This window comes from Phascolarctos cinereus, unplaced genomic scaffold, assembly GCF_003287225.1.
Source record: "Phascolarctos cinereus isolate Bilbo 61053 unplaced genomic scaffold, phaCin_HiC Scaffold_2;HRSCAF=192, whole genome shotgun sequence".
Taxonomy (NCBI): domain Eukaryota; kingdom Metazoa; phylum Chordata; class Mammalia; order Diprotodontia; family Phascolarctidae; genus Phascolarctos; species Phascolarctos cinereus.
Window position 1 is genome coordinate 230,720,974 of NW_027555625.1, and position 23,073 is coordinate 230,744,046.

General features: G+C 43.1%; 1 protein-coding gene across 1 annotated transcript in view; it reads right to left on the reverse strand.

Annotated features, from left to right (window-relative positions):
* The window catches only part of PREX1 (phosphatidylinositol-3,4,5-trisphosphate dependent Rac exchange factor 1), a 236,144-nt gene that overhangs the window by 135,216 nt on the left and 77,855 nt on the right, over positions 1-23,073 (reverse strand). Inside the window, 2 exon segments of the mRNA XM_020984168.2 lie at positions 4,258-4,380; positions 10,094-10,165. Of these exon segments, the coding sequence (XP_020839827.1) occupies positions 4,258-4,380; positions 10,094-10,165 (195 nt within the window).

The following is a 23,073-nucleotide window of genomic DNA, read 5'->3' on the forward strand; positions in this document are numbered from 1 at the left end:
GTTGTAGTTATTGAGTCTAGAAGGAAAAAGCATTAAGTTAACAGTAGACAGACTAGAGTAATACAAAGGATTTCCTGTACCTGAAGGTTGCAAGGCTTGATGGAGGCAGAGAATGGACAAACTAGCAACAAACATTTATTAAATGCTTACTATATGCCAGCTATGGGCAGCTAGGTAACACAGTGGATAGAGCATTTCATAAATAGGGCAGACAGGTGGTATAAGACCTGCAAGTCAAGAAGACCTGAGTTCAAATCTAGCCTCAGACGTTTGCTAGCTGTGTGGCCCTGGGCAAGTCATTTAACCCCAATTGCCTCACCAAAGAAAAAAAGAAAATAACCCAGTGAAACGCTCTCCTATCTAAATATGAGACCCTAGCCAAGTCCTTTCCCCTCTCTAGTTCTCTTATCTATAAAATGAGGGGTGTCTCTCGAATGGTCACCTTCCAGTTCTCACATTCTATCATGACAATGCTAATAAAGAACCTCTAAAATTTGTTCTAAGGTTCCTTTCATTTCTAACATTCCTACTGGTTCAAAAGCACTAGAACCAGCTCTGAAAACCTGATAATCCAGGTTTTAAGGTCTCTTCCAAGTTTTAAGGCCTCTTTCAGCTCTAATATTACAAGTTCCAATGCTCCTTCCACCTCTGACATCCTATGAAATAGTATTCCCCCATTTTAGGACCCGGGATACTAGGAACCAATGTTTCTGAGGCTCAAGAAAGTTATATTTATCACCTGACAACACGCCCTCTGCTAAACCCAACCCAACACAATAATTATGCACATTCCACTGCTCTTTTACTGAGTGTTCTCCAACTGTTTTTCATGCACGAGACCCCCACAAATATGAAAACTATGCTCTTGACGGCTGAGTGTCTCAAGTGTTTAATTTCCTCCCTGGAGCCCTGCATGGGTCTTTGTTGTTTTCTCTTTTTTTCCCCTCATGAGGAAACTAGCAGTTACATAATGACAGATGTTGGTCACGGGGGTTGGGAAAGGAGGCTGGGCCTAAAAAAAGTTAAAATTAAAAATAAGGGAGATGAGCAGAAGAGGCTGCAGCTGCTGATGAGGGACAGCTGTGGGGAAGAGTGAGGCCTGGTCTTGCTCAGGACATGAAGGGCCTGGTACAGACATATTCAGAAGCAGCTGCCATAGCACAGGACGCACAGAATCTAGAGGAATAGAGTCCCCCTTTTATCCACTCCCTCCTCTTTCTCTACCCACAAGACCACCCTCACAGAATATGGGCCAGTCTCTGGATGTTATTCCTGCAGGCATAACTAAACAGCCATGGGCTCCTTCCTTGGAGGGTCCATGTGGATGTATTTTGTCTCTCCTACCTCTGGGCCTTTGCACCAAACCCATCTCAATGCCTCTCCTGCCCTCCACCCCTCTCAACATCTTCCATCAATGCATCCCCATCTCTATGACTTTGCCCAAGCTAACCCAGCAAAATGGTATTCAAAGCAGGGAAAATAATGGCGCCTTGTGGCTTTGGGCAAATTAGTCCTCCTCTCTGGACCTGCTTCAACATCAATAAAACGAGACAGTTGGAATCAGCTGGTATCTAAGGTGCTCTTCAGCCCTAGAATTTTTTCTCTAAGAAGGAAGAGGTGGAGAAACCTAAGAATAAACCTTGACACTTTGACTCTACTCTCCTTTCTCCCTGTGGAAGCCCCACAATGATGTTCCTGCCAGGGTGGGGTAAGATTAAGTGATGCATCAAGAGACACAAGGAGCAGAACGGAGAAGTCTGATGGGCAAATGAGGTCTTAGGAAGACCACTTGACTGTGTAGTCAAGGCATCAAAGAGCTGACTGAAGCAAATGCCTTTTCTCTAGCTAATGCACTGATCTGACCTGACAAGTTGCCTGTGAAGGGATTCAGGAAAGGATTCAGGGCAGTAAGAAAAGGCCCAAGGGCCATTATCATGCCTAATGTTTCCAGGCTCCAGCAAAAGGTAATTCAGCAAGCTAACAGGGATCATCAGAGCTGAAAGGATCAAACTGGAAGGGACTTTTGAACATAGAATTTTCAAAACTGGAAAGGACCTTCAAATAAGGAATGTCAAAACTGGAAGGACATAGGATGTCAAAGCCAGGAGGGACCAGGAGGATTCCACAGACAGAGCAGTGGATTTGGAAGAGCTTTTAAATTGCAGCTCTGCCTGCTCTACCTAGCCTTGGGCAAGTAAAATAACTTCTCTGAGCCTCAATTTCATTATCTATAAAATTGGGGGAGAGGTTGTTGGACTAGATCAGAAGTGTTATACTCACCAGAAAAACTCCCCAAGAGCACCCCAAAAGAAAATAACACAATATAGATAATGTTAATTTGTCGTTTTCTGAATCAATGTGGCCAGCAGGGATCCATTTATATTTGAGTTTGACACCACTGGGCTAGATGACCTCTAAGGTCCCTTACAATTCTAAATCCATGATCCTAACTCAGCTCATATCAATTAACTAACATATTTAAAGTGCCTACTACGTACCAGACACTGAGGATACAGAGACAAAAATGAAATTGTCCCTGCCCTCTAACAGCTTACATTCTGTAAGAGCAGAATTGTACACACAGAAAGATGTGTGAAATAAATATAATATATCCAATCCCAATCACTCTCCTGAGCCGCAGTCACACATCACCAACTGCCTTTGGCAATCTCAAACAAAACACTCCTGTAAGTATCTCCTATAGGACAAACCTCTTCCATATCCAGAAAGGAAAACATCATCTTTTCCCAAAAACATTTCCCCCTTGCAAACTAACTTATTAATATTAAGGGCACTATCACCTTCCCAATTGCATCCAGGCTTCTAATCCTGGTATCACCTCAAATACAGAAGCTGTTGCCAAGCCTTGTTTCTACCTTCACATTTCTCATACAACTCTCCCCTCCCCTCCCCTCCCTTCTCAACTGGAACACCTACCACCCTGATTAGAGTCCTTCATCAGCTGGGATTCACACAACCTGTCTACCTGCCTCAAGCTTCACCCCACTCCAATCCATCCTGCACTTGGCTGCCAAAGTGATTTTTCTAAAGTGTAGGTCTGACCAGGTCACACTTCCAAACACTCAATGGCCCCCTGTGACCTCCAGAATCAACTACAGAATCCTCTGTTGGGCATTTAAAGCTTTTCATAACCTGAGGCCCCATACCTAACAGCACTGGCCTATTTGCTGTTCCTCAAACATTAAACATCATCTTCATCTCTAAGACTCGGCTATCTCCCGTGTCTGGAATGCCCTCCTTCTTCAACTCCACCTCTCAGCCTCTTTCCAGACTCAGTTCAAATCCTATTTTGTGCAGGTTTTTCTTAATCCTCTCATCTGCTGGTGCCTTCCTCTCTCAGACTGCTTTTCATCTATCCTGTATAATCTTATATACCTATTTCTTTATATGTCCTGTCTTCCATCACAACGTGAGTTCTTTAAACACAGGGCTCAGCATAGTGCCTGAAATACAATGAAATTAGGGATTCTAAGAAATGGAGATAAAGTAGGAGTATATTTTTGTACAAGGGGCAATCTGTGGAATGGAATGCAGATGTTATGTGTAAGGAAAATTCAGAAGATCAGTTTAGCTAGATTGTAGAGGAATTAATGTATAAGAAGGCTGAATGGTCAGACCTATGCTTTAAGAATATCACTCTGGCAGCTGAGTGGAGACAATTAAGGAAAGAGGTGACAAAAGCTTGGGGTGGTGACTATGTGAATAGAAAAAATGAAAGAGCTTTTGCAGAGATGGGATTGCCAAGTCTCAGCAAATGACTAAGGTAGCAAGGAGTCAGGGCAAGAGTTCCATTTGACTTCTCTTGCTCCCTGAGGGCAGTGGCCATGTCTGGACATTTCCCTAGAGCCTAAAGATAGCCACGTTCCCAAGAGACAGGGCACTACCAGACTTTGTTTAATAATCTCATCCCAGTCTTTTCTGAGTCAACCCAGGAAGCTGGCACTCAGTAAAGCACCTTTACAGAAAGAGAGCAGGTTCTCTGCAGACAAGGGAAAAGGGTAGACTTTCTAAAAATACGTCCTTGCTGAGGTGGACTTGAGGCCCCCTCTATTGTTTCAGAGTCTCTGGCCTCGGAATGGATCTCCTACTCTGCCCCCCTTTTCCCCAGACCTTTCCATTCCCTAAGAAAAGATAAGACTTCCCTGCCTGCCCTTGGAGCAGAAGAAAAGGGCAGCTGAGCTGGAGAAGGGTGGGAGGCACAGAAAGGAAGCCACCCAGCCATTGAACTTTACTCACAAATTTTAAGAATACATTTCCAAGTTCATGCTGAGACTGAGGCTCAGGTTGTAAACAAAATTCCAAGGCATTCAGGAATTCCTTATGAACCTCCAGGATATCTTCAATGTTAGAAAAGAGAATCTGTGGGAAACAGAAAGTTCATATTAGTTGGGGTCGAAAAGAGTAGAGATCCAAATCCAAATATATCCCCAAATATTTCCTGAGCCTCACACCCAAGATACAGGTACCAAGCAACAGAGACATTTCTAGTTCAAGACCCTGGACTCCCAAATCCAAATGCTTCCAAATGTAAATCAAGACAGCTGGAGTCAGTGTGAATCTGAGCAAGCTATAACATCTCTGGAGAACTAGTTCCCCTCCCCCTTTTTTTTTTAAAGTAAGGAGGTTGAACTAAGTAAAAAATTTAGACAAGTCTTGGTTCTAGCCCTCATGGACCTTACTATCTGGGTAAGGAAAAAAAGCGTAAAACTAGATACCTAGAGATGCAACATTACAATGAGAAAAGCACAAAACAAGACACTAAGGTTTGAAAGGTAAGGAAAGAGTCATCTGAGTTGGACTTTAAATGACAGGGGGGGACAACATTAAAAAGGGGATGGGGAAGAAAGGTTATCTGAAGCATAAGGAACAATGTGAGCAAAGGTATACAAGGGTATGAGCACAATATGTGTGGGGAGGTGGGGAGGTAGGGAGGTGCAGAGTGATACAATTTGGCTAAAGTGTGAAAGTTCATGCAGGGCAATAATATGACATTAATCTGGAAAAGTAAGAGGGTGTCTCACTTGACACCATGGTGGTCAAACAGGGGAAGGTCTAAATTCTAGATGGAAGAGTTTTTACTCAGTAAGCAATGAGGAGCAATTGGTTTTTATCAAAAAAGTACATCACCAGATAGTGCATAAGAAACATTATTCCAGCAGCAGTAGAAAATATGAATTAGAAGAGAGACAATTAACAGTGAGGCCTATAAAAAGTTGTTACAACAGGACAGGAAAAAATAATGAGGGCCTGCTCATTTCTAAAATATATAGAGAACTAAGAACTAAGACACAAGTCATTCTCCAAATGATAAATAGTCAAAGGATATGAACAGGAAGTTTTCAGATGAAGAAATTAAAGCTATCTATAGCTATAATGAAAAAATGCTCTAAATCACTACTGATTACAGAAATGCAAATCAAAACAACTCTGAGGTACCACATCACAGCTATCAGGTTGGCCAACACGACAAAACAGGAAAATGAGAAATGTTGGAGAAGATGTGGGAAAATTGGAACACTGATGCATTGTTGGTGGAGTTGTGAAATGATCCAACCATTCTGGAGAACAATCTGGAACTATGCCCAAAGGGCTATAAAAACATGCATACCCTTTGACCCAGCAATACTACATCTAGGTCTGTATCCCAAAGAGATTATACAAATGGGAAAAGGACCCATATGTACAAAAATATTTATAAGCAGATCTTTTTGTGGTGGCCAAGAATTAGAAATTGAAAGGATGCCCATCAACTGGGGAATGGCTGAACAAGTTGTGGTATATGAATGTAATGGAATACTATTGTACTATAAGAAACGATGATCAAGCAGACTTCAGAAAAATCTGGAAAGAGTTGTATGGGCTGATGCTGAGCGAAGTGAGCAGACCCAGAGAACACTGTACACAGTAACAGCCATGTTGTGCTATGACTAACTTTGATAGACTTAGCTCTTCTCAGCAATGCAAGGATCTAAGATATCTCCAAAAGTCTCATGATGGAAAATGCTATCCACTTTCAGAGAAAGAACTATGGAGTTTGAATGCAGATCAAAGCATACCATTTGCTCTTTTTTTTCTTCTGTTTTGTTTCTTCTTTCTTATGTTCCTCCTATTGGTTCTAATTCTTCTTTACAACATGACTAATATGAAACTATGTTTAATAGGAATGTATACATAGAACCTACATCAGACTGCATGCCGTCTTAGGGAGGGAGGTGGGGAAGGAGGGGGAGAAAATTTAAACCTTAAAAGCTTATGGAAGTGAACGCTGAAAACTAAAAATAAAGTTTAAAAAATAAGGGTCTGTTTTAGGGTGTTGAATGTAGGAACAGAGACAAGATGAGAGACTCGAGATGCTGGATGGTGGAAACTACAGAACTTTGTAATTAACTGAATATGTGAGAGGTGAGGAAGATGAAGGGGTTAATGATGGCACAAAGGATGCAAACATGGAGACAGAGTGGACAATGGTGCCAAAGACAGAAATTCAGAGGAGGGAGTTTAGAGGGAATGGTAATAAACTTAGTGTGGAGCACACTGAGCTTAGGCTACTATCTCCAGAACTTCTTACCCTTGGATTCCCAATTCCTTTATTAGTAACTGCCTTACCTGACCCAGCATTTCATGCTTCCGTTTACTCCCTACTCTCTGGCCATCTTCTTGGTAACTTTACTATCCCCCTTATCCTCCCCCTTCAAGTTCTGTAATCTTGATCAGAGCAGCCCTGCTATCATTCCTGAAAGGGGTACACAAATCATTTCCCTAATGGACCCTTTCACCAACCCAGTGAGTTTCATGACCTCTCCCTGGCCAACATTTGGCCTAATGTGATCTCCCTCTTTTGGAATGTAAGCTTCCTGGCGGCAGGGACTCTTTTTGCTGAACATGTTAACATGCTAACATGCTAACCACATGGAGGGATTATTGATTCCTTCCAGAAACTCCACAGGTCAAAGCCCCTGAGGACCAACTGAGGCCTGGATATTCATCTGTCCCTTCACTCATGTGCGATCAAGCACACACGCAGAAGGAGGTTAGAGAAAGAAGCCAGACACAGAATCTGACCCCACGTGAAGTGATGATGGCAGCAGAGGCGGCATCTTAGTAAATGCTTTTTTTGTTCATTCATTTGTTCCTTTGGCAATCTAAATGGAGTTCAGAAGAGAGGCCGGGGCTAGAATTGTAGATCTAGGAATCCTGCATTGAAGTGGTCATTGAAGGCAAGGGGGGAAAATGAGATGGCCAGGAAAGGGAAGAAGCGGGATAGGGAGAGAGAGACACAGGCAGAAAGAAAAAACAGAGATAGAGAAAAACAGAAAGTCAGAAACACTGAAAGAGAGAAAAAGAAATAGAAACAAGGCCAAGGACAGAGCCCCTGGTAACACAGACATTAAAAGGCTAGGAAGACAAAGAACCAGGAAAGAAAATTCTAAGAGAAGCAAGCACGCAGGAGATTATAGCTGAATCTGAAGGAGAGAGTATCTGGTAGGAGGGGATGGGCTTGCATCCCCCTTCCTCTCTATCCCCACAGCCACCACCCTGGGTCAGACCTTCATTACCACCTTCCTAGTCTCCTCCCTCCAACAGCCTCCTAACCATCTCTCCCTTCCTCCATTCTCACCCCATAATAAACTATCCTTCATTTATACCAGATGAATTTTGCTTATCCATAGATCTGGTCACATCAGTCCTCTCTACTTAAAACCCTTAAAGTCTCTTACTATTTTATAAAGAAAGTTCGAACTCCTTAGCCCGGACTTCCATGTACTGACACAATCTAGCTCTGTCACATCCATCTCCCTCTCCTCTCAACTCTATGCCTGCCATCCCCACACATTGCCTATACACTGCTATCTACAAGCCTTGCTCACTTTATTCCCTAGGCCTGGAATGTCCACCTGGCCCAAGGCCAGCTTTTATAGCACTTTAACTCAAGAGCTACTTTCTTCCCTGAAGCTTTCCTGCCCCCAAATTGGCAATAACCATTCCTCCCCTGAAATCTCACCTAGCTCTTTGTGGAGAGCCACAGTAACATAGTAGAAAATACCATATTGAAGACCTACTATCTACTAGTTGTCATTAACCTTTATGAATCCGTGCCCAAATTCAGAACTTGGAATTTTAAAAAATGAATGTTAAAAATAGTCTTTACATGTAACTGGGAAAATAATTTTTTTAATGGACCTTAGTTTCTTCATCCAGAAAATGAAAATAACATTTGTACTATCTCACAATAGGATTTTTAAAGAAAGAACTTTATAAACTTGAAAGTGTTAAAAAAGAAAGAATTTTAGTTGATATTGTGTTGTTCTGTATTTTATTTATATGCAGATGTGTCATAGTTTCCTACTGTACTGTGAGCTCCATGAAGGCAAAGACTCAATCTAGCTAAACTTTGTATCTCCTCCAGCACTCAGTACAGTACTCATGAGATATTTAATAAACATTCACTAACAGAAAAAATTACATGAAGTGATGCAAAAATGAAGTAAGCAGAACCCAGAGAACAACATATAAATGCCTATAACACTGGGAAAACAGAAAGGAGGGAGGAGAAAAGAAAGAAACTCAATACTGTGTAACTACAATAACCAAGCTTAGGTCTCAAAGAAGAAAGAAAATGTACCTCCCCGCCTTCTTGTCAGAAGTGGGGAAATACAAATATGGACCATGGCATATACTGTCAAGAGTTGGTAGATTTAACAACTAGTTTCACAGGACTGCTTCCCATCTTTCATTGTAACAATGATGGCTCTCTGGCGGGAGGAGACATTTATTTGGACATATGGGTGATATAAGAACAATAGAAAGCAACAAAAAAATTGTAATTTAAAAAATTATTTAAATGCTGATAAATTTAAATGAACTGGAATCATTCACTCTAGATCACCTGAGAAAGGAGCTCAAGGTTAGAGCTCAGAATTAATGCAAGCCAGGGGTCAGGCAGGAGCTGGAAAAAAACCCTTTGGCTCCCCTCATCTAGCCCAAAGCTGGCTACTACTCCATTCCCCAAGGAGGCAGGGGCAAAATCCAAGCTGCCTTCTGTCCACATGGAAGGATTATTGATTCCTTCCAGAAACTCCACAGGTCAAAGCCCCTGAGGACTGGCTGAGGCCTGGATATTCATCTGTCCCTTCACTCATGTGCACGCAAGCACACACTCAGAAGGAGGTTAGAGAGATAAGACAGACACAGAACCTGACCCCACGTGAAGTGATGATGGCAGCAGAGGCTGCATCTTCCAGGGCTTTGTGCTTGTCTGGGAGCTGGAGGGAGGAATCCTGGCATAAAAGAGGCAGCATCTTAGAAGGGATCCTTGGGGGACTTGGGCTGTAATGACTAGCACTTCATTCATAGGGTAACAGACTTCGAGCTAAGGAGACTGGATGGACCTCCGTGATTATCTATGCCAGAAGTGTCAACCACATGACCCTCGGGCTGCATGAGGCCACAAAACCGTGGCCCAACCAGATTAAAATGCAAGTGGATGATACTTAACAAAATAAATAAAAACACAAGACAACATACATCGTGTTAACATGCGGTTTTCTAAGCCAGTATGAGCCTGCAAGGGTAGTAGCCCCCCCCCCGTTCTATTATAGTTTGACACCTCTGATCTAAGCTAACCTCATTTTACAAACAAGGAAACCAAGACACAGACAGAAGTTACTGGCCCAATGTCACTCCAACTGGTAAAACAGCAAAATCAGGATCTGAAAACAGGTTTTCCAACTACAAACTGTGTGTTCTTCGTTTGTTTACTTGAGGCACTATGGATGGGAAAATACTCTGGTTCAGTCCAGACCAATAAGAGCCACAAAGGTAAATGTGGGTGTTCTTGCTGAGGAGACGGAAGAAGGAAGGATGCTGATGAAGTGGGTGCTGATGGACTGACACAGGTGTCCATAAGCATAAGGTGGAAGAGCTCCTTCAGGTGGGAAGTGGCCCTCAGTTCATCCCTGGCTCACTACTGCAACCTCCACCCCTCACGAGGAAGCAGGCTAAAAGTATTCCTGCCTCCCTCCCATGTCTCAGCACCCACTATTCTTCCTGCCCAGGACCCAGACATACAAACCTTGACATTCTCCTCAGTAATGCACTTGTCTGCTGAATCGGCCACATTCTGTCGGATGCGATGCAAAAAAGCCTGGGGAGTAAGGGAAAAGAAACAAAAAGACAGTTAGTGCTCAAATGCTCACACCTGCCTGACTCGGTTGCTCTTTCTAGGCAAGAGTAACTGGGCATGGGCCAACAAGACCTTGGAAGAACCGGGCCTTCCTCCCACAAAGTCTTCTCACCCTGGTACCTACATTAATTCAAACTGTCCCACCATCTTTCTTTCCCATCCCTACAATCTCCATAAACACACTGATATGGCAGAATGTCCCAAGCTTCCCTTTGCTTCCTCGACAGGACTCAAAGTCAGAAAATAACCACTTTTCACCCCAAGTCACCCCCAAATGTATGCACTGCGGTGTATTTAAGCTCACTGTTTAAATCATTACAAAGGGACAGAGCCTAAGGAAGCTTATCCTTCAGAGTTCTAGTGAATCATAGCGAGATAATTTATTTCTCCTCTGGGACACCTCCAGACCCTTCCCCTCTGGCTGGGAGGGAGCCAGCTGTTCCTAATCCTACCCAAGAGAGCCTGAGAGGGCTGAGGTAGAGACAAAGATAACTTGATGAATGGGACCACAACAGAGAAACCCTACTCCCAAGCCTTGCTAAGGCACCCCAGGACTCCGGCTCAGAGAATGCTAGCTCCTTTAGTATCTGGAAGGTCAAAAGGGATGAGCTGGGTAATTCAGTGATGACGCATAAGGGAGAGGACAAGTATTTATTAAATACCTACTATGTGCTGGGCACTATGCTAAATGTCTTACAAATACCATCTCATTTGATCCTCACAACCGCCTCGAGAGGTAAGTACTAGCACTATGTCCACTCTACAGCTGAGACTAAGGCATGCAGGAGTAAGTGATCCGTCAGGGGTCACACACTCTTACTGACTCCAGGTCTAGAGCCCCAGTCATTGCCTCAAAGGAGGAACTCTGGATAAAGGGAGAGAGAAAAAGAGACAAGGAGGAGTTTGCCTTAAGATGGAAAAAGAGGGTTGACTACAAAAGAAGCATCGTGTAGCAGAAATATCAATTAACTGGGAGATGGAAACCTGGATTCTCCCTTGCCACTAATTAGCTGATTAACCTTGGGAAAGTCATTAACCCTTTCTAGGCTCCTGATTGTCCTTCTAGCTGTAAAAGCCTTATGATCTTAGTTGTGGGCTAATGGGAATAATTATGTTATGTAGTTGTTATGTGTGGGGTGCAGAGAAAGAAAGAAGAGAAAGGGGGGAAGGAAAGAGAGAGGGAGGAAGGGGGAAGAGAGACAGAGAAGGAGACAGAGGGAGAAGTGCAGAGAACACTGAATTTTGAATCAATCTGAGTTGAAATCCAGGTTCATCCACTTGCTAGCTTTGTGACCAAGGCCAAACCACCTAACCAGGTTTAAATCCCAGCTCTGCTACATATCATGTGACCTTAGGAAACTCTGGCCTCAGTTCCTCCTCTATAAAATGAGGAGATTGGATTAGATGGTCTCTATGGTCCTTTCAAGCTCTGAAGCTAAGAGCTGATGTCTTATCTGTGCTTGCTTCTTCCTTTGTAAAAGGGAGATAATACTTGCACTGTGCACCTAACAGAGTTGTTGCAAGAGCAAATGAAATAATGCATGCAAAGCCCTTTGTAAGCCAGCAAGCACTGTATAAATGTCAGCTATCATTATTAATATTATTTTAATTGATGGGCACAATCAGCAGCTTGAAGGCTGCTGACTAAAATTTACCGGCATTTTAGTCACCATGCGTGTCATATCTAATAATAGCAACAGGCCCGTAGCGAGATGTGCAGATCGCATTAGCTGGCACAGTCAATTCCATCAGAGAGCTGAGCCCATGTGTTAATTTAAAAACCAGCTTCTCTCCTGACGCCTGTCTGGGGAGATCACTGCGTGTCAGGGGGAGGGAGGGAGACAAAGAGAAACTCTCAGTGAAAGAGAACAGCAGGGAGAAGGAACAGGGAGGGAATGGGAGGGAGGGAATGTGGGGAGGGGAAGGGGGGAGAGAGGGAGAAGGGGAGAGAGAGAGAGAGAGAGAGAGAGAGAGAGAGAGAGAGAGAGAGAGAGAGAGAGAGAGAGAGAGAGAGAGAGAGAGAGAGAGAGAGAGAGAGAGAGAGAGAGAGAGGAGGGGAAGGGGAGAGGGGAGTGAGATGGTTTCCCAGACAAGTTGTCAAATCTGTTCCAATGTCCTCGCAGGTTTTTCTATGGCTATCAAGGAGAGCCCCTCAGCTGTCACTGCTCATTGTCACGCTCATTAAGAGATGGTCTGGGGGCCCTGAATTCCTGGCAAATGATTTTCAGAACCATGAGACTGGCTGGGAACACTCCCAGGTAATGGAAATGGTAAAGGCATCAGCTCCCTACGAATTTCCTCCAACCCCTAGCCCTGGACAAAACTGAAGTTGGGAAAAAAGGAAGCAACTCTTAGGGCCTGCTCCTTGCTGAATAAATGTAGTAATTTATCAATTAAGTACCTATTATGTACCAGGCACTGTGCACACGGCATCCAAAGCTCTGTTGTCCAGCTAAAGGCCACATTCACAAGCCTGGTCAATGTTAAGCCTAATCACGGAATCAGAGCGCTTAGGGAAGAGAACACAGGAACCAGGAAGATAAAAATCTGAGCTCTAGTCCCATCTCTTTCACAGTTTGCTGTGTGACTCTGAGTGATCTGGTCCTCAATTTCCACTGGAAAACTGGCTACAATAGGAAGTGAGAGTTGGCCAATAACTCTGAAATCCTTTCAAATGCTAACATTCTGAGGTCTATGTTGTAAGTTTCCTCGTAGCTCTAATAGTCTATGTCCTCTGTTCAAAGAGGCAAAATGAGGAAGTAGGGAGTACTAAATGTCCTAGGTCTGCTGTGCAACATTGGGCAAGTCACTTTACCTCTCTGAGCCTCTGCAAAATGAGGGAGTTTGACCTAAATGATCTCCAGGGTCCCTTTCATATCTAAATCCTGTGATTCCATGATTCATCTATTCCATGTGAATTCCTTCCAACTCTGACATTCTACATTTTAAAGAATGTCCTGGGGAATCTAGGTGGCACAGTGGATAGAGCACAGGCCCTGGAGTCAGGAGGACCTAAGTTCAAATTTCACCTCAGGCACATAACACTCACTAGCCATGTGACTTTGGGCAAGTTACTTAACTCCAACTGCCTCACCAAAAAAAAAAAAGTGTCTTCCATTACTCAAATTCTATATTATATGTTCTTCAGTCTCTTTATAGTCTATGACCTGAGACCCTTTTCAGTACTCAAGTGCTATGTTCTGTTTTATGGTCTTTCTATCTTCTGAGGTGCCATTTTTTTTAATGCTAAGAGCACTTCCAGTTTTGACATTCTCTGTTCTATTCTCCTCTAGTTCTGCAGTTCTGTGTGCTAAGAAGGTACCTTCTAAATCAACTATTCTATATTCTAAGGATTATTCCAATTCTATCACTGGCTTAAAATTCTAAGGCTTCAAAACAATCCTGTAGTGAGTGATACCAATGCTGATGAGAACATTTGCGGACCTTTGAGAGCGAAAGTGTGGAAGGAGAAGAGTACTAAGGCCATGCTAAAACTGTTTGTCAACACTAAACCAAAGCTGGCTAAGAGACACAAAGGGACAGGAAGTTGTATAACCCACTTGCTGTCCTAGATTCTGGTTTCCTGTCCCCATTTTCTGAAATTGGTTGTGGGGCTTTGCACATCCCAGGGCTCTTGCCTGCCCCTTCCGAGGCAATTGTGAGGAGACAATGGGTAGCCCAGGCTGCCAGCTGTGGGCCCTGCAAGAAGAGGCAGCCAGAATACCTCCAAGCATTCTATGTTAGCCAACACCAGATTGTTTTTTTCTATAGATCTATCACACCCTACAGTGTAAGTTAATAGAAAACTACTCAGCCCCATTCCTATTCCAACACCTGGTGCGGATGCTCCTGAACAAGGCTAGACAGGGACCTATCCACCACCACAGTGGCTCTCACCTCTGCCAAACCTCCTTCTTTCACAGGTGGAGTAACTGAGGCCCAGAAGGAAGAAAAGACTTTACCAAGGTCACAAAACTATTCTGTTCCCCTTCCCTCTGACAGCTCAATGTCTCAGCATCTTACTCATCCCTTTATGGTTCTGCTCACATACCACTTTCTCCATGAAGCCTTCTCTGCCCTCCCCTAAGGAAAAGGGATCTCTCCCTCATTTGATCTCATGGCATTTGTACTCTAAATTTTATTATTTTTATCCAGCTACTAAGCAGTAAGCTGCTGACAGGAAGTCAGTAAGGCTCATTTACCTTTATAAATCTCCCTTAGAACTACAGTCATGTGAAGTAATAATCTATCAAGAAGCATTTATTTAAGGGTGAGAAGTTGGCAGACATAAGTATATACTAAATAAATATATATATATCAACAAGCAGTGCTTACTATGTTCCAAGTGCTAAAAATACAAAGCAAAACAAAAACAGTCCCTGCCCTCAAGAAGCTTCCATTCTAATGGGGTGGCGAGCATGTAAATGAGTATGCCATACAAATAAATGGATGTAGTCTTAGAGGAGAAGGCTCCAGCAGCTAGGGGTCTCCCACAGAAGATGAATATCTCAGTAACTTACATTTCTGTAGCATTTTAAGACTTACAAAGAACCTGTCCCACCACAATTCCAGGACACAGGCAGTGCAAGTCATAGAATCTGAACCCGACAGAAGTGGGCAAAACTCATTAATGGACAGAGCTAAGATTCACCATGTCCAAGCCTAATGGACTTCCCATGATGCCACACTACACAGTATGCCACACACATTCATACCACACATACGCCACAGCACGCCGCACAGAATGGACTCGCTAATGAGTCCTTCCCATAATCTCCATTTTGGGGAAGAGCCCAAACTCATCCTCCAGACCTAGCCACAGTGCTCCCCTGCTCCCCTTACTCCGGTTCAGCTCCCGTGTGCTGCTGTCTTCCCTCTTGTTGTCTCAGAATACAAGCTCCTTGAGGGCAGACATGGTCTTTTTTGCTTAGTACAGTGCCTGGCACATAGTAAGGGCTTCATAAATGCTTGCTGACTGAGGGCCAAGCTCTCCTTACCTCTCTATAAACCCAACCCTTCCATTAAAGCTCATCTCAAAACTCACCTAATCCAATGTAAATGCCTATGACTGCCAGGCACAATGCAAAGCACTACGGATACAATTAATAAAATCCCTCAGATCCTCCATACCTTCTATTATTGTAGTTCAGTCACGAGCAACATGTTTTCGGTCGTCTCGTGTCCAACTCTCCATGACCTACTTGGGGTTTTCTTTTCTGTGTGTTTTTGTTGTTGTTCAGTTATTTCAGTCATGTCTGACTATTCATGACCCCATTTGGGGTTTTCTTGGCAAAGATATTGGAATGATTTGTCATTTCTTTCTCCAGCTCATTTTACAGATGAGGCTCACAGGGTTAAGTGACACAGCTAGTAAATGTCTGAAGCCAGCAATGAACTCATGAAGATGAATCTTCCTGACTCTAGTAGGCCTAGTGCTCTATTCACTGAGCCACCTAACTGAGGGAAATTGAGGGATTTGCATAGGATTGCATAATAAATCCTAATAAAGGTCATAATAAAAACCCAGGTATTTCCACTCCAAATCCAGTGCTCTTTCCACTGGACACCACAGTCTCCTCTCCTAATTTAGGATGATCAGAAAATCCTATCTAGAAGAGTTCCTGTCCCATGCCACCATCACACCATACCACACCTCCAATCCACACCCTCCCTTCCATTCTAGGCTCTACCACTTATATCACTTCATGTCATCATGGACAAATCACCTCACTTGTCTTCAGTTTCTCCCTCTGTTAAATGGGCAAAATAATACAATCTCACTTGTTATTTTGCTCATTGTAGATACTGAGGCTAACTGTAAACACAAAGAGTTTAATAAAGTACACATAAAGTATTTTCTGATCAATTTAGTGCAATTCAATAAATATCCAAGTATCTATTCTGTGCTAGGTGCTAGGGAATACAAAGATGAAAGTGGACCCAGTTTTTGCCCCCAAGGACAAGGGAGTTTATTTAAGAAACACAACTTGCACAAATATAATACAAGTTAGAATAAAATGGAAGCAAGGAAGAAACCCAGATAGCATTGGAGAGAAGCTAGGTGACTTATACTGGATAGAGCGCCAGGCCTGAAATCAGGAAAGGCTGAGTTCAAATCCAGCTTCTTGTGACCTGGACATTTCCATCACTATCTGCCTCAGTTTTTTCCTCTGTAAAATGGGGACTATAAAAGCATCTACTTCCCTAGGTTGACACGAGAATCAAATGAAATAATATTTGTGATTCACTCTGCAAATGTTAAAGCACAGTATGTTACCTGCAACATTAGAAAGACTTAACACAGGAGAGAACACCTTCATCTGGAGAGATCAAAGAAGGCAGTACATGAGCTGAAAAGGAGGGGGAAAAAAAAGCAAAGACATGCAAAGATGAAGTGAATACATCCCAGGTACAAGGTAAAAACTTATAAACTGGTGAGCTTAACTATAATTCCTGAAAAAATTCTAGAATTTATTTTTAAAGGGACAAGTATAGAAACAGAAGTAGAGATGATCAGAAAAGGTCAGACCAGACTAACCAACTTCATTTCCTTTTCTGACAGAAGAACACTGCAGACACAATAGATATAATTTACCTCGATTTCAGCAAAAATTCTGACAAAATCTCTCATGCTATCTTCACTGACAGGCTCGAGATGTGAGCTAGGGAGCTCACTGAATGAGTAGTCATTAATGGATCAATGTAAACCTTGAAAAATGTCTCTAGTGGACTGATCCTATGATCTGTCCCTTGTCCTAGGTTGTTTAAAAATTTTACCAATGACTTAGATAAAGACACACTTATAAAATCCGCAGAAGACACAAAGCTGAAAGAATACCTAACAATGACAGTCAAAATCCAAAAATACATCCTTACACTAAGATGGGCACCTCGGTGGTGCAGTTTAGAGAATAAGTACCAGCCTTGGAGTCAGGAAAATCTGAGTTCAAATTCATCCTCAGACATTTACTAGACTAACACCCGTTGCTCATGACTGAACAACAAGAAGGCCATAAGGTGAGAGGCTGAAGCTAATAAAGTCCTACCCTTGCACTGGGGAAAAAAAAATCTATTTTACAAGTACAAACTGGAGGAGGAATGGCTAGCAGCAGTTTTTTGTTGGTTTTTTTTTTCTGGAGAGGATTTATGTGTCTTAGTGGACTTCAAGTTTACCATGAACCCAAGAAAGTTAATGTGGTCCTCATAGGTCTTCTATGTGATCTTTTGTAAGAGGGGCACAGTGACCAGAACATGGAAGGTGATGGTCCCATTGTACTCTGTCTTCATCAGACTAAATCCAGTATATTAAATTATGTTCAGTTATAGGCACCACGTTTTAGGAAAAGCACTGTAAAGACAGAAAAGGTGAAAGACAACTAGCATCTTGAGAAGCCTGCACACCATGGCAGTCAGCTGAAAAAAATAGGGATGTTAAGCCTGGAGAAGATCCTAACTCTCATCAAGCATTTGAAGGGCATTACGTTGACAGCTCAATTCTTCCTGGCCTCTGAAGGCAGAACTAAAAGCAATGTGTTTAAGTTTCAGAGACAGCATTAGACTATTTCTGTCAAGGGGTACCACCATGTCCTCACTCTCCTTCCCCACCCATGTCCAAACAATTACCTCCAGTGCATTTCTCAGGGGGAAGGCGCTAATGCAGACCTGCACAACATATGGCCCACAGGCCGCTTGCTACTGGTGACGGCTGGTTGCCGAGGGTCACAAAATCCTTTGGTGGGCCGTATGTTGTGCAGGCCTATGTTAGTAGATGGGGGAATATGGAGGGGGTGAGGCCCATGAAAGGTCTTCAGCAGAAGGGGAGGTTTGAGCTGAATCCTGAGGGAAGCCAAAGAAAGCAGAAACAGTAAGGGGGCAGGTGTCACTGGACTGTAGGCTTCATAAAAGCCTTAGAGTAGAAGTGGGGAGAGAAGAGTTTATAAAAGGCTTTAAGCCAGAGGATTTTTATATTTGATCCTGGGAATGACAGGGAACCAATGGAGTTTACAGAGTAGAGATGTGACATGATCGGATTTAGGAAAATCACCCTGATGGATAAATGAAGGATGGGTTGCAGTGGGGAGAGACTTAAGGTAGGCAGATCTACTAGCAGGCTACTGCAATAGAAGATATTGTCTAGTCATTAAAGAATATCTGATAAGTGATGGGTTGGGTCATTAAAATCCAAAGTCAAGAAAGAAGAGATACCCCAAAATGAAAAAAAAAAATCTAGAGCAGGACAAATAGCTTAGTACTAAAGGTTGTTTGAGCTACAAGGGTCCTTAGAGTATACGGTCTTAGAAGAAGGATGGAAAACAATGCCAGGCACTGTGCTAAGCACTTTACAAATATTATCCCATTTGATCCATCCCTAGAAAGTAAGTACTTTTGTTAGCCCCTCTTTTATAGTTGAAGAAATTGAGGCAGACAGAGGTCACTTCCCCAGAGTCATGCAGCTAATGTCTGACACTGAATTTGAACTCAAGTCATCTTGACTCCAGATCCAAGGTTCTACCCACCTACCTGGAAGGACCCTTGGAATATAGAACAAAGAATGTCAGAACTAGAAAGGCCTTTGGAATTGGAATTCCAGGGCTGGAAGGAGTCTAAAGAACAAAGAATGATTGAGCAGGAAGGGACTTACAGATCATGTAATGCCTGTCTTTTTACAGATCAAGAAACTGAGTCTCACCCAAGGTTATACTAGACTCCGGTTTCCTATGACCTGTCCCAGTGGTCTTTTCACTACACGTGATACAGCAGAAGGAAAAACAGGCTGGAAATCAAAACCCCTGAGCTTTAGTTACAGTTTTGTCCCTAACTTACTGCATGACCTTGGGCATCTCAAGATTTCAGTTTTCTCATCTCTCAAATGGAGATGATAAATCAACACCACTTTCTCTGTACTGAGAGGTAGCTGCTGGCACAGCAGGTACTTAGAATCAGGAAGATCTGACTTTAAATCCTGTCTCAGACAGATGTTATTAGCTATTTGACCCTGGGCAAATCACTTAACCTCTACCTGCCTCAGTTCCCTCAAATGGAATAACAATAGTACCTCCTAGAATTGTGAGAATAAAACTAGTAAAATGCTCAGCATTTTACTTAGCCTGGCACATAGTAGGCACTTAATAAATGCTTGTTTCCTTCCCTTCCTTCTATTCACCTCTCAAGGCTGTTGAGAGAATTCAAGGAGATGATTACTAAAATACTTTGAAAACTAAAATGTTCTATACAGTTCACCATTTATTACTCAACTACTGAGAGGCAACATGATACAGTGGAAAGAGAATCAGATCTGAAGTCAGGGGAGCTAGGTTGAATAGCAGCTCTGTCACATTCTATCTGTGTGACCCTGGTCTAATCCCTTAATTTCTCTGGTTCTCCAGTTGTTCAACTATAAAAGGAGAGAGACGAATATAAGATGGCCACAAAAGTTCCTTCCAGCTCTAAAGGCAGGATCCCATGACCCATGAAAAATACCAGCAGCTCCCTTGAGGGGGCAATGGGGAAATGCCATGCCTCTGAACCAATGTCCTACTACTTTCCCTAGTTCAAGCTACCCCAGTAAGGCTGAGCATGGGGATTTCCCAGGCTGCAGCCAAAGTGAAGACAGGTGATCAGCCCGGGATAAAGGAATTTACCAGCTGACCATAAAGAGCACAGCGGTGGTGCTTAGATCACACCCAGCCTTAAGGTCCCTTTTACCAACTCCAGCATTTTAAGTTCTAAGGTACCTTTCAGCTCTGACATTCTGTGTTCTAAGGTTCTTCTAGCCCCAACACTCTGTGCTCTAAGATTCCTTCCAGTTCAGACAATCTGTGAGTCTCTGGGTCTCCACTGTTTTCACTGAAGCCAGCTCAACATCTGAAAACCCTTCCCCAAGCAGGAAGAAAAGCAAAGCTGTCTGGCCAGGTCACCCACCAGTGAACTGGTTACTGACTGACCTTTACAACTGACCTTTAAAGGTCAATCTTGCACATACGGGGTGTGGGTCTCCTATTACTGAAACCTTCTGTCTCTGCCAGTGACCAAGACCCCCATGTTCCTTAACTGAATGAAGCTAGGCAAATTTTCCTGAAGCCAAGTTTGGGGAAAGAAAAGTGACTTGAGAAAATTCCATCTCTCATCCCAGGCCTTAGCAAAGCTGGCTTGACAAGTGTCTTGAGCTGAACATGAAGGAGAAAAGAGAGAAAGAGAGAGAGACAGAGAGAGACAGAGAGAGAGATTGAGCTGGTATTGTTTTACAGATAGTGTGGGAGAGTGGGGCCTTCCCCAATAAGGGGCCAAGGGAACAGTCTAGTCTATCTTTGTCAAGTGACATCATAAATGCTGTCCACAGGTGAATCAGAGGTTCTCCTCCTCCACTACTCTCTGTCCTCTGCCTCTCTTTCTGCTGAAGATTGGATGAGTTCTCAGGATCCAAGGTACTCAAACCAAGAGAGCAATGCCAACAGAAACAACTTACAAATTCAAATGACAGCAATAGGTGGACAGGTCACTAAGAGACCACAGGCCCTTGATGTGTGCATATCCACAGAGACTCACATGGCTGTACGTATACACATACACACACGAAATATTCCTAGAACAAGAAATCTGAAGGGGATGTTACAAATTATTCACCCAAGTTCAAGGAGAAGTCGCTGGTCAATGCAATCCCTGGAGGGAATTTCCATGTTCCTCCTATCCAAACGTAAGGCTTGGCTGCTTTCTTCTTAGACTGAAAAGTTAGGAAAAACTGAGGTGGGGAGGAAGGGGCCTTTCATATATCCGTATTTCTAAGGTCCCTTCCAGCTCTAACACTGTGTTCTGAAAGCCCTTCCAGCTCTGATACATACTGGAGGTTCCTTCTCCCTCTGACTTTCTATCAGTCTAAGATTCTTTGCCACAGGATGGAGGCAGGGACTCTATGATTCAGCCAACCAGTCATACAGTCACTGCTCTGAGGAAAGTAAGGAGGAACTGAAGCAGAGGGGGAAAGCCAGGACGGTGTTCTTAATAATGCCAGTCATGACTAAGCAGACACCAGGTCACTAAGCCACAGGCCACCCACCTTTCAATCGTGTGTGTCTTCAGCTGAGAGGGAATCATGGCTGCCAGAGATTGGGAGCCCAGACAAAGCAAACAGCTAGTTAAAAAGATTTCAGGATGTAGGGGGAGGCTCCAGGTGGGCCTGCTCCCTCCTTATTTACTCTGCAAACCACGGCATTCTTGGGGAATAGGCCTGCTTACCTCTCTCTGTTCCACAGGCCTGTGTCCTCGGTCCCAGGCCAGAACTCCAGACTTGTTCTCCCCTTGTCAATATGAAATGCTAAATCTTCCTAGCTCAAAGCTATCCAACTTTTTTGGCAGATAAAACTTTTCCCTCTTGGGGTTGCAGAATTTTAGTCTTGCTAGCAATTCAAATACATGCATTTCACAGGAACTTAGAGACAGAAGGGACTTTAGAGTCCCTCATTTTGTACATGGGGAAAAGGAGACAAGAGAAGGGAACTTGCCAAAGGTCACACTGAAAGCTTTATGCTTTTTAAAACTCATCCTTCCTAGAATGTCATAGGATTTTAGAGCTAAAAATTACCTTAGAATCTAATCCCCATCAACAATACAGCTGAGGAAATTACGGATCAAGGAGGTTTAAATGACTTTATCATTTTCTTTCCTAGATTCTGTCTTCTACCCTGATCTAAGTCCTTCCTCCTCCTCCTCATGCAATGCCCTTTAAAAATGAGTTTCAGAATTACTAAAGTAGCAGCCAAGTTTTTTGGGGGGTAGGATCCCATTCATCAGACACAGAGGAAAAGCTCCTTTCTCCTAACACAAATGTTACTTCAGTATGCCACAAATACCTGTATTTCCAAAGGGCTGTCCCCTTTCCACACTCCTAACACAATCCTCTAGTTCTCTCATTTCATCACCTCCTGAAGGTGACTCAGTTTTGCCCCCATCCCCATGCCAACAAAAATAAAAATGGCTCCCCACAACTACTCAGACCATAAATTACTAAAATATAAGATGTGTGAGGGCAGAGATCCTATCATGCCTAAATTTTCTATTTCCCCTACCACCCAGCATAGTACCATCTGCACACCACAGGGGTAGTGAGAGTCTGTTTTATTGTATTGTCAGCCTTGAAAGGGGCCTTAGAGATCATCTGGTCTGTTTTGAGTAAACAAGCCCAAGAAGAGGACATATTACCTGCTCAAGGTCACTCAGCAAGCTAGTAGGAAAATGAGGACCAAAAACTCTTCTGACTTCTATTCCAGTATTTCTTTCCACTTTATCAGGCTACCTGACAACAACTGTTGTTGTTCAGTCATTTATGCAGCATTTTACAGATATAATGACAAAGAATTTCACATACTATCTTCTAGGATTCTCACAGAAGTATGTGAGGTGAGCAGGATAATTATCATAATGCCCCCTCCTTTAAGGATGAAAAAATGAGGCACAGTAAGATGAAGAGATTAATTCCAAATTACACAAACAATTCCAATGCTCTTCTCAGTATACCCCACCACCAATGTGAGCATGCCATCCTTACCAATGACAAAAAGTTTTACACGCCTACAGGTAGGTAGATGGTGCAATGGCTAGAGCCCCAGACTTGTATTCAAATGTGACTGAGCTACTCACTATGTGACCCTGGACAAGTCACTTAACTTCTGCCTGCCTCAGTTTCCTGGTCTATAAAAGGGGGGCGGTAAGCACACCTACCTCCCAAGATTGCTATGAAAATCAAATGAGATAAAATTTGTAAAGCATTTACCAGTTAGGTGGCACAGCAGACAAAGCAGTGAGTTCAAATCCAGCCTCAGGCACTTACTAATTGTGTGACATTGGGCAAATCGCTTAACCTCATCCTTTGCTAG